Genomic DNA, 12655 nt, shown 5'->3' on the forward strand with positions numbered 1-12655 from the left:
TATTTTAAACTGTAGACTCTTTAAAGCTACCACTGTAGTGAATTTGGCTTCCATGGTATTTTGACCAAATTGGAAGCAGAAGTAGAAAATAGAAGCCTCAGATGGAAGGCTCAAAGGCAGATTCGTGTAGTTCTTTACAAGGCTCGTGTCTGCTTTGCGAAGCTAGGAGCGCGTGACAGCATTTCTGGAAGGCTAGCGCCGAGGCTGGGGGACGCGGCCAGCGCCTTTCCCAGCCCAATGCTTTGCTTTCTTCTTCGTAGCTGTTGCGGCGGCCGCAGCTTCAGCAAATGGAGCAGCCGGTGGTCTTGCTGGAACAACAAATGGACCATTTCGCCCTTTAGGAACCCAGCAGCCCCAGCCCCAGCCCCAGCAGCAGCCCAGTAACAGCCTGGCGTCCAGCTCTTTCTATGGCAACAACTCTCTGAGCAGCAATTCACAGAGCAGCTCCCTCTTCTCCCAGGGCTCTGCCCAGCCTGCCAACACATCCTTGGGATTCGGAAGTAGCAGTTCTCTCGGCGCCACCCTGGGATCAGCCCTCGGAGGGTTTGGAACAGCAGGTAGAAATCCGACTTAAGTGCTGTTAAAACTGAATTTTTGTTATTTTTGCAATCTTTATGGAACACTGACGATGCATGGAACCCTGGACAGATACCCCAGGCAGATCTGGACCGAGCCCCGTGGGAATCCGGCCGTCCCACATATCTTTGAGATGACGGACTGTTAAAATCAAGTTTTACAGTTGGGGCTGATTTCAGGTTTATGCTCATATTGCTACTTATTTATACTCTTATAGTCGATTTGTTTCAGGGATCAGAAAACCAGGGGAGGTTTTTTGCAGGCATTGGAAAGAACTTGGAGGGAAGTGTAGAAATGTGGATGTTAAAAACTGAGGGAGAAGAAGGACTGACCAAAGACCACAGGGTAGTGTACCCCACAATCTGCAGGCCTTACAGAGTCGGGAGTTTGCTCCAGTCTTTTGAGAAGAATTAAGGTGGATATTATGGAAAAGTGGGAAGAAGGACATTAGACTGAGATATTTTTAATGTTTTGATGGGAGGATAAAGCAGGAAAGTAGTAAGGAAAACAGTGGGATAATTGCAGTGTTTGTAAAACAATGTGATCTCAGAACAGAAGGGCGTGTTTGAGAGAGAGAATCTTAAATTGGAATTGGGGGCTAGCAATAACTCTTGATTGAACCCATTGAGAAAACAAGCTTTCACATGTAAGTCTTGTGTAGTGGGGAAATACCCCATTTACAAATCTTTTTTCTGTACTCCGTTTTTCTACTAGAACCTTTGGGTTGATGAAAGGCATTCTTTCTAGCCCATTTTCTTTCACCTTTCCATAGCTTATGTGGCCGTCCGAGCTTTTTACCCCATCCCCACCCCATAATACGTGACACCAAAGGAAGGTAAATTTAGCATTCGTGTGATGGTTTGAACAAAAGCTTCATGTTAACCTGAGCCATGTCCTCTTTATTACTTTACCTGCCCCTAGAACTGCCGCATGCGCAGTTAGGCTGTCTCTGCTGACAAATCGCGGTGGTAAGGAGTCTGGATCAAAGTGTTAGGGACAGGTCACTGGGCTTGTTCTTCAAAGAACAGGCCTTTTCTTATCTGCATTGTTTTAATTCCATTTTAGTTGCAAACTCCAACACTGGCAGTGGCTCCCGCCGTGACTCCCTGACTGGCAGCAGTGACCTTTATAAGAGGACATCGAGCAGCTTGACCCCCATTGGACACAGTTTTTATAACGGCCTTAGCTTTTCCTCCTCTCCTGGACCCGTGGGCATGCCTCTCCCTAGTCAGGGACCAGGACATTCACAGACACCACCTCCTTCCCTCTCTTCACATGGATCCTCTTCAAGCTTAAACCTGGGTAAGAACCATTACTCTAACACCACCTTGAACTCTAGAAATCTCTTGCCACTGATGACATTACAAGTACTTTGCGTAAGCAAAGGACAATCCCTTTATCCCAGGAGTGTCCTGGGTGTTCTGTGCCTTCCTTAAGTGCCTCATGTTACTTAGGCTGTACCTCGAGAGCACAGCAGTTTGGATTTATTCAAGTTTGGGTGCACCCCCTGTATATGCACTTCAGCTGCAGTCTGAACATCTCGTCTTTGGCTACACGTGGGAGTCTTTCATTATAAACCCCGTACAGATTCATTTTCAGGAAAGCTGGAAAACACAGACATAGACAAAGAATGTGTTCACCTAGTGTCACCACCAAAATATCACAGTTAATATTTTGCCTTATTTTTCAGACTCCCTCCCCTGCCCCCATACACGCTTAATATCTTACTTTTCCACATAAAATGTTTTATTTTAAAAAATTGCCAAATTCTTAAATTTTTTTTTGGTATAAACTACCTAGTATGCTAATGAGTGTAGATGTGTATTTCTCAACTGTATGTTTAGGTTGTTACTGTGTATAGGGATTTAAAAATGTTACCATCTAGATCCTAAAATGAGGAAGGAAAAGAGGATTGTAAACAGCAGTCTGTAAGAATGAGAAGAAACTTACATTAATACTTTGGGTGGTGCATACTTCCTTCCCTCAGTTACTTACCGAGTTTGCATTTTCAAGTCCTGATTTATTTCTTAGGTGGGAAAAGTTGAGCATTGAAGTAGAGTAACTGTGCAATTTATGGTGCAGCGCAGACGCATATGAGAATAGATGGGGGTGCTGTTAACAGTGAACTCTGTGATGACAGACCTAAACCAGCAGTGTCCTAGGAAGAGTCATCATGTATGGCCACTTTCCCCAGAGGATTGTGTTTGGTTTTTATTTTTAATTCTCTGTTTATTTTTCTTAGAGCAGTTTTAGCTTCATAGCAAAGTTGAGGGGAAAGGACAGAGATTACTCCCGTGCCCTCTTCCCACACACGCGCAGGTTCTTCCAGTAGCAGCACCCCACCAGAGCGGTGCCTTTTACAGTTGGTGAACGTACATTGACACGTCATTATCTTCCAGAGCTCATGGTTCACATGGACTCTTCAATTTCTAACCGGCAAGATTAGAAGCGGCTTTATGGGCTCCGAGATGAGGACTGACTGAACACAAATAGTATGCTTTGGAAAGACAAAGACTGGGGAAGTGATTTATAAAAATCAAAGAAGTCCTGAAGGGGATAGGATAGTAGAGATACTATTCTAGGACTAAGAGTGCTATCTCTGAGTTGGAGAGGTGGTTTTTAAGGCAAAACTATGTACCTATGTATGTACATACACATTTGGGTGAGTGTGTGTATATCCTGAAATCTCACATGGTCAGAGCTGTGCTTGTGGAACTCATCGTCTCAGGTTATATATGGACGTTACTTTAGAGAAGTTGTTGGGCCATTCCAGATTGGTAAATCCATGTTGGACAGATAGGGCAGTGGGTTACATTACACAGCAGTGTTTCCTAGGGACAGAATGCTTGGCTTTAAGGACTGAGGGTTAATGCACATTGTAAGGGGTAAATGAAAGTCCCAGTTTCGTGTGTAGATGGAAGGGAGCTAACACTTACGGAGTAGTTATTATCTGCTACTGTTAATGGTTTTGGGTGCTGTCCATATAACTCTGACAGGTGTAGGTATTTTGCCCATGGTACAGAAGTGAGGAAGTTGCCTGAAATATCTTGCCGAGGTCTTCTCATTATCTGGAGATTTAGCGTCAAATGGGGCTCCAAAGCCCACACCATCAGTGTATGTCCTGTCACGTGATATGCCCAGGGTTATCTTTTAAACCAGTGCATTATCAAATCCGGAAGTCTTACCTTTTAATTCTTGATTTAAACATTTGAACTATGTCAGCTCATATTGACATTCATAGTAAACCAATGAAATCTTACAAACTTTTTTTTTTGGGGGGGGGGGCCAGTCCAAGAGCCAGGTGGTAAATATTCTAGGCTTGCAGGTCAGATGGTCTCTGTAGTAAGTATTCAGTTCTTCTGTGATGTACAAAAGCGGCCACAGACAAAATGGAAATGAATGTGTAGCTATCATGTAGTCAAACTTTATTTCCAAATCAGTGGCAGGCCAGATTGTCCTGTGGGCTGTAGTTGGTCAACCCCTGGACTAGATGCTGTGGCTCTTGGTGTTTGAAATGGAGCTGGAATCAATACTTGCACACACGGTGCCTTTCCTCTTTCCAGTGTATCAGCAATGTCATGAAGTATACTTCCTTCTTAATTCATGTTTCCCCTGTGAAGGAGGAAATAACTGTTGTTGCAACTTATTTCTCATTTTAATGACTCTTGCTGTCTGCCTGGTTTTCTTTTTAACATATCTTCCCTTTTAAAAACAATTGACCTCATTGAAGCAATTGAGTTGCATGTGTTTGCATGGGACTGCCATTCCCACGTGTCCTGTGTAAGTCACACATGTCATTCCTTGGGAGCTTTGTGTCTTGACCAGTAGAACTTTGCCTTTACTCAGTCTGTTTCCTTGACAGAAGGGTTCTTAACCTAGAGAAAATAGAGGCATGGGAATTGGTTTCTAACTGTGTCCATACAGAGGTCCTGAAGACATTTTTGGTGCAGGAAACTTAACATTTGTTTGCCAAATACATATTAGGCCACACCTGATAGAGTTTCTGCTGCTAATAGTGCTGCACTGCTGACAGCGGCCATTAGTTCACAGAAGAACTGTGAATACTTACTATAGAGACCATCTGACCTGCAAGCCTAGAATATTTACCACCTGGCTCTTGGACTGCACCCCCCTCCAAAAAGTTTGTAAGATTTAGTTGGTTTACTATGAATGTCAATATGAGCTGACATTTCTTATATGATCTTATATGTGTCGGTAGTTTGTTTCATTTTATTGCTGAATTGTTGTCTTCTTTATGGATATATACCGCATTTTGTCTGATCATTCACAGTTGAAGGATTTTTGTTGGTTATAGGTTTTGGCTATTAGAAATCATGCTACTGTGAACATTTGCATGCATCTTTCTTTGGGCATATGTTTTTATTTCTGTAGTAGTAGAATTGCTGAATTGTGTTTCAGTTTTATGTTAAACTTATTGAGAAAATGCCAAAGTGTTTTCCAAGTTGGTGCACCATTTTACATTCCCATCAGCAGTGAGGGCTCTAACTTCTCTGCATCTTTACCAACATTGTTCTTGTCTTATTTAATATAGCTATTCTAGTGGGCTTGAAATGGTATGTCATTGTGGTTTTAATTTCCATTTCCCTCATGACTAAGGATGTTGAACATCGTTTTCATGTGCTTATTAACTATTCATTATCTTTGGTGAAATGTCTGCTCATATTTTTTGCCCATTGTAAAATTTCGGTGGTTTGTCGTCTTCTTATTGAGTTGCAGGAGTTCTCCTTATATTCCTGGCTACAACTCGTTCATTAGATACCTGCTTTTGCATGTTTTTTCCTCTGGTTTTTCGCTTTTTCCTTCCTTCCTTCCTTCCTTCCTTCCTTCCTTCCTCCCTCCCTCCCTCCCTCCCTCCCTCCCTCCCTCCCTCTCTCTCTCTCTCTCTCTCTCTTTCTTATTTTTATTTATTTATTTGTCAGAGAGAGTGTGCGTGAGCACAAGCAGGGGGAGTGGCAGGCAGAGGGAGAAGCAGGCTCCCCTCTGAGCAAGGGGCCTGATGTGAGATAATCCCAGGACCCTGGGATCATGACCTGAGCTGAAGGCAGACACTTAATTGATTGAGCTACACAGGTGTCCTGTCTTTTAATTTTTTAAATATTATCTTTTGAAGTGTGCAATAGTTTTTAATTTTGATAAGGTCCAGTGTATCATGCTTTCTGGTATAGAAATCTTTGCCCAAGTCAGGCTCTTAAAGGTTTTTCTCATGTGTTTTTCTAAAAATCTCTTACTGTTTAAATTTATCATCCATTTTGAGTTAATTTTGTGTTATTGCCTGAGGTGGAAGTGCACCATTTTCCCCAGCAAAGTTTTGAAATTTTTGGTGTACAGGTCCTACATGCCTTTTGTTAAATTTGTTCCTACCTATCTTCTTTTTCTTATGCTGTTATGAATGGAATTGTAGCCTTGGTTTGGTTTTGGATTGTTTTGCTTGCTTATAAAAATACAGTTGATTTTTGTGTATTGATCTTATATTCTGCAAATTCGCCATACTTACTTATTAGTCCCAATAAATTTGGGTAGATTCCTTAGGATATTCTATATATAGGATCATGTCACTTATGAATAAAGGGTTTTTCGGTCTGGTTGTCCTTTATTTCATTTTCTTGTCTAATTGTCTAGAGACTCCAGCACAGTGTTAAATACAATAGACAAGAGCACACATCCTTGCCTTGTTCCAGATCTCGAGGATAAAGTATTACTCTTTTAAGTATGATGATTATAGGTTTTTCATAGATGCCCTTTATGAGGCTTACTTCTTTTCTAAATTTAAGAGTTTTGCCATGAATGGGGTTTGGATTTTGTTCAGTGCTTTTTCCTGTGTTTTTTTGATGATTGTGTGGTTTTTATCTTTTATTCTGTGTCTGTGGTATGTTACGTTAATTATTTTTTGGTTATTAATCCATTCTTGTGTTCCAGGGATAAATTCTACTTGGTCCTATTGGAGTCGGTTAATATTTTTGTTGAACAGTTTTGCATCTATATTCATGAAGGATTCTGTCATTTTCCTTTCTTTGACTTATTATCATGGTGACATTGACCTTATAACATAGGTTGGGAAATGTACCACCCCCCTCTGTTTTCTGGAAGAGTTTGTGGAGTATTGGTAGTATTTCTTTAAACATTTGATAAAATTCAACAGTGAAACTATCCTGGCCTGGGTGTTTACTTGTGGGAAGATTTTTAATTACTAGCTCAATTTCTATTTACATTTTATGGGGTCAGGTTTTCCATTTCTTCTTGAGTCAGTTTTAGTAATTTGTGACTTTCTAGGAATTTGTTCTATATAAGTTGTCACATTTGTTGGCATAGGTAGGAAATGTCTTAAGAAATAAAATCTCCCGCCCATTTTCTCAATCTCTCCCTTCCATCTCTCCCATACATAAACGTACATATGTGCATATATGTGTTTAGTAATACAAGCAAGTTTTTTATGACCCCGAGCAAGTCAGATGTTGAAATAGTTTGTCTTAAGTGTGTGTTATACTTCTCAATTTAAAAGTATTGCTTTTGTTATTATTAATATTACTATTGATAATATCTTTATTAACAACTAGACTTACAGTCCTCGTTTGTGGCTTATATGTGGGTGAGGTGAAGCCTTTAGGCTCTCACCTGTACCTGAAATACTCATCTCTAATACGTTCCATCTGTACCTCAGCAAGAAAAAGTAAGGGATGTGGAGATGAGTCTCCTAAAGGTCTGATTCTTACCTACATAGTCTTGTGTCTTGCCTCCCCGTAGATGTCTCCATTCTGCACCCATCTCCTCCCCATTTCCTGAAATGCTGCTTCATGCTTACAGTTTTCTCCATAATCTCCAGATTGTGCCATTTTTAAACTCTAAGCATCAAGAAGTAGCAGATGTAATATATTATAATGTGCGTGGTTGACAACCCCCAGCCTTATCATGTGCCCTGGAAGAGGAGTACTGTGCCTGTTAATTCCCACAGTGTTGAAATACAGTAAAAATGAGCTTGAAAGTTCATAATCTGTCCAAGGCAAAAAAAAATGTAAGCACTTAGTTTTATATGATAGAATACCTGTCTTCTTAAAATTAATTCTTGCTATTCTTACACGTCCTTAGTCCTTTAAGAAAAGCAAAGTTAAAACACAAAATGGTTTTCTCTGTCCCTGCATGAACAGCAAGAGATGTTTCTAATTTATCCTTCAATAACTTGTACTAATTTTGGCTTATTTACTAGTCATGTGTTTGCCTTTCATACTTCTCCATTCTAAAAGGTAAATGCAGTATTTTGTGATTGCTCACCTGATTCTCTGAAAGTGACTTGTCATGTGTAAAATTAACTATGTGAAAATTAACGTATTTTGGACTCAGTGGTATGCACTGATTGCAACTCATTTTGGGCTTATCTAATTTAGGGCTACCTGGCTGTGGTATTAGTATTAGAGAGTAGATTGGGGAGAGCTTACTGTAAACATTTTGGTGAGCGGTTTTGCCTCTGCCTGTATTAAATAGAGTCAGATGTTGGGGGCCTTGGCAATTTTTTCTTTAAAGGGGAAGAGGCAGGGTTTTACCCCCATGGGTATTCGATTCTGTTTTTCTGAGTCTTTTTTCTCTTTCCTTTTTGGTTTTTGGGGATTCTGTTGATAGATCCTCTAGCCTGGAGATTCTTCCCTCATGTGGGTCCTGTTTACTAAGCGCATCAAAGAATGCTTCATTTTGGTCACAGAGTTTTTTATCGCTAGCATTTCTTTTCAGTTCTTAGGATTTTCTTCTCTGCTAACCTTGCCCACCTGTTCTTGGATGCCGTCTGCTTTCTCCGCCGGAGCCTGTAGCGTATTCACCGTAGTTGTGTTCAGTTCCTGGTCTGATGACTTGAGTATCCCTGTCGTGTGTATCCCCGATGCTTGCTCTTTCTCTTCACACTGTGTTGTTTGACGGTTGGTATGCCTTGTCATTGTTTCGCGAGAGCCGGCGGTGATGTGCCGGGGAAAAGAACTGCCGTAAGTAGGCTTCCGGTGACGTGATGGCGAGGTGTGCGGGGAGGGGCAGCGCTCTGTAGTCCCATCATTGGGGCTCAGTCTTTAAGGGAGCCTGTGCTTCCGGACCTCCAGCTTCACACGTGCTTTTCACTTGTTTCCTCCCCCTTTTGGTGGGACGGGATGGGTTGAATAGGTTAGAGTTGTGTATTTTCCTTCCCTGGCTCATTCGGTCTCTGACGATAACCCAGCAGGTTACGCTCTGGTTAACTAGTTTCTCCAGAGGGCAGGCTTGGTGGAGAACAGAGAGCTCTGGCCTATTTCAGAATGGTTTCTTTTTCCTTCACCTTACTTAAGCCAGAGAAAATTCTTCTCTTACATTTATCGTGGAACCTGGTTGCAGTCTCGGAGGTAAATCTCACAGTATTGTGGGGGCTTTGACTCTCAGGGCTGTCCACTCTGAGTTAGTAGCAATTTGTCAATTACAGTTCAGGTCCCTTATGTTTGTCATCATATTAGGGTGGCTTTTTAGGAGTTTGGTTCTGTTTCTCTGTTGATTTGTTACTTTTCCCTAAGTGCCTTTATTAGTGACCAGGTTCCTAAAATATCTTTATTTTCAAAACTTTGTATGTTTGTGCCATTCGTTCTTCTTAACCACGTTCCTTGCTGTTCCCACTCTGCGGGACCTGATTTTCACCTCTTTGGCCATTTCTCCTCTTTCTCAGGGCAGGGAAGAAAGAATGGTTTCTGAAATGTTTAATAAAGAGCAGCTGTATGGCTACTCACTGTTCTCTATTCTTAAAAACCTCCTCTCTTTCTTGATATAACTGAGTCTGAAAATGAGTCTCATTAGGTTGCAAAGGCACTTAACTCTGGAGTCGAGTTGTGTCACACAATCTGGCCACGATCATCTTGGGTTTTGTATCTTTGGGGGAACATTTTACCTCTTTGGGCCTTAATTATCTGTTACATAAATGGTAATTTAATAAACTTCTTTTCCAAAATACTGGTGAGAATTCAGTAAAAGTGTATATGGAATACTTCTAGCATAGCACCTGGCATAGGACAAATGCTCAGTAAATGCTTCACAGATTTTAACATTGAGCCTTTTCCTTTTGGTTCCATCACTTTCATTGAGATCCAGACCTTTGAAGCTGGGCCCTAGAATTCTGTGGAGAAATCCAAGCTGGGTATCTTTTGTAGCTGCCGTTAAACTCCAGAGCAGACATTCATTACATCTCATGAAGAAGTTAACGGACGGTTCATGCTGGGTGACTTTTCTCATAGATTCTGAGTTGTTATTCATCTGTGCTCTTTGTGGTTTATTATGGTGTTTCTTACCTACTTTGCCTTTTTGTTTAAAAGGAGTGGGGTAAAATAACACACAGAAAGGGTTGTTTTTTTTTAACATATCTTTTTTTATAGTGTAAAGTTTAAAAAAAACCCCACCATTGTAAAAAAGTAAGAATATTGAAAATATATTCTCATAATAATTTTTTACTCTGCTTTACATTTTGATAACGTTTTTGGTCTTACCTCTATTTTATCTGTCTAGAGATTCACAATTGTTATTCCCTGGTCATCAGGTCAGTCATCAGTATCTGTGGCATGAAAGTTGTTGCTACTGCAATCATTTCAGGCTCTGTCCCAAAAGAAGGTGTTAAGAGCTGCCCATTCCGGATGCAGAACTTAAGAACCTTCCATTGCAAAGCATATGTCCTTTTTTTTCCTACTCCTTGTGTCTCCTCCTCGGCCTAGGGTGCCTTAGTGATTTTCAGATTTCTGTTTAGTGGCAGAATCATTCCTTCAGACCTTTTTCAGAAGCTTTTTATATAAAACAGACCAATCTGGGTACTCTTTTTTTTTTCTCTCTCTCTCTCTCTTCCTCTTTTAAGGAAGAGTTTCTGATGGGAATGGGATTCTTCTGCTCATGGCAGGAATCTCCCCAGAGCTCAGAGCAGAAAACGACTTGAGGTCTGTACATTGTGTGTTTTTGGATCCCTGGTGCTCAGGTGCTGGGTCACAGGGCAGGCACTTTCCCCGGCATTTTCCTCACTGAGGGCTGCGCTAACTATTGCTCCCGTTATTGCTAGCAGTCCCCTCTTGGTGGGTCCAAGCATTTCCCCTCTCGGTCTTTGTGCAGAAGTGTCTTTCCATCTTGGTGAGTTGGCCTTATAAAAACTGTGGCACTAATAGAATCGAATCTTAACACAAAAGCAATAGCACTGAAACAAAATCCGAAATGATGCAGGCTTTCATGTGTGGGATGCTTTTTCCCTCTTTTGAACAGCATTCCTTAAGAATGAGTCTTGAGTTGTCCTGTTCTGTAACCAACAGGAGGCCTCACCAATGGGAGCGGGAGATACATCTCTGCCGCGCCAGGCGCTGAAGCCAAGTACCGCAGCGCGAGCAGTGCCTCCAGCCTCTTCAGCCCCAGCAGCACCCTGTTTTCTTCCTCCCGGTTGCGATACGGAATGTCTGATGTCATGCCCTCTGGCAGGAGCAGGCTTCTGGAGGATTTCCGAAATAACCGGTACCCTAATTTACAACTGCGGGAGATCGCTGGGCATATAATGGAGTTTTCCCAAGACCAGCATGGGTCCAGGTGAGGACTTGGCTTTGGCACTTAAGGTAACTGAAATCTTAATGCCTTAAATTCCATGCCTCAGATAAGGTATACACTAAGTAAATAGCCATAAAGTAATTGAAACAAAGTTTGCCTTTTAGTATGCTTCCCATTATTTATTTCAGGGGGATGTCGGGATATGAGGGTCATCAGATACAGAGGTGATTTTTTTTTTTTAAAGATTTTTATTTATTTATTTGACAGAGATAGAGACAGCCAGCGAGAGAGGGAACACAAGCAGGGGGAGTGGGAGAGGAAGAAGCAGGCTCATAGCGGAGGAGCCTGACGTGGGGCTCGATCCCATAACGCCGGGATCATGCCCTGAGCCGAAGGCAGACGCTTAATCGCTGTGCCACCCAGGCCCCCAGATACAGAGGTGATTGAAAAGAGCCAATTAGTATTCTGGATCACATGCTTCAACAAACCTTTTTATCGTATTGTGGTATTCCTAGTTTTGGGGAGCCTCACAGGGTGTCTGTAATTTAAGGAAGAGAAACAATAACACATAGATATATGCACACTTTTGCTACTTTAATCACTATTAAGAGTCTTGCTCTTTTTTTTTTTTTTAAAGATTTTATTTATTTGAGAGAGAGCACAAGTGGGGGGGTGGAGGGGTAGAAGGGGAAGCAGACTCCCTGCTGAGCAGGAAGCCCAACATGGAGCATGATCCCAGTACCCTGAGATCATGACCTGAGCTGAAGGCAGACTCTCAAAGGACTGAGCCACCCAGGTGCCCCAAGAGTCTTGCTCTTAAAGAGACATTATTCACATGTAAGTTTGGATGTCTGCTTGCTCAGGAATAAGATAGCTCCACCACTTTTCTGTGTCTTTTCACTCTGTAGAAATGAGAGTCTACATAGAGGTGAGAGAGAAGAAGCTTCTGTAAAACACAGAATCTGCTTTGGCTTATCCCTCCCCATTTGGCTGTTCCAGTGGCCTTTGCAGAAAGGGACCACCCTGGTCCTGGGGAAAAAAGCCTAATTATGGTGACATCACCTATCCTTTCCTATTTGTCTCCATTTCTCTTTCTTGCTGTCTGTGCACACTGAAACAGCTTCTAAAGAACCCGTCTCCTCTTTGAGTTCTGCCATCTTGCTGTGGGGCAAGGATTTCTCTTATTTGGATCCTATAGACCAGATTGAGAGACAACAGGTTTTTTTCTTATATACTTACCTGAAGTGAAAACTGCAAACAGTGCTACTTCGGAAGACACTGCAGGCGTCAGTCACAACTCTTCCACATCATGAATGAGTACTGCTTCATATTCACATGAGTTAAAGAAGATGCTACGGGCTATAAGCACTGAGTTTATTGATGTAGGGCTGGTTTCTAAAGAGAAAGTCAGGTAGAGTTCTCCCTGAGTTAATGCCCACCTTTACCCCCCTTTCCCTGCCCCCCTGCTTGTCTCCCCCTCATCCCCAAAATAGGGTTTTGTGTGTATGTAATGAAATGTACTAAAATTTAAGTATACTTTTTTTTTTTTTTAAGA

The 12655-nt window shown here is 41.7% G+C and overlaps 1 protein-coding gene across 16 annotated transcripts in view; it reads left to right on the forward strand.

Annotated features, from left to right (window-relative positions):
- PUM1 (pumilio RNA binding family member 1) overlaps positions 1-12655 on the forward strand; it is a 128434-nt gene that overhangs the window by 94941 nt on the left and 20838 nt on the right. For 13 of the 16 annotated variants that reach the window (XM_087858290.1, XM_045782458.2, XM_045782460.2 and 10 more), the window contains 3 exons: positions 261-557; positions 1642-1878; positions 10875-11142. In XM_087858290.1, the coding sequence (XP_087714416.1) occupies positions 261-557; positions 1642-1878; positions 10875-11142 (802 nt within the window). The remainder of the gene's footprint in view (positions 1-260; positions 558-1641; positions 1879-10874; positions 11143-12655) is intronic. The other 3 variants (XM_045782465.2, XM_045782466.2, XM_045782464.2) reach the window with 2 other exon arrangements.

The sequence above is a fragment of the Ursus americanus genome, chromosome 33 (genome assembly GCF_024610735.1).
Source record: "Ursus americanus isolate L20-20 chromosome 33, mUrsAme1.1.p, whole genome shotgun sequence".
Classification (NCBI taxonomy): domain Eukaryota; kingdom Metazoa; phylum Chordata; class Mammalia; order Carnivora; family Ursidae; genus Ursus; species Ursus americanus.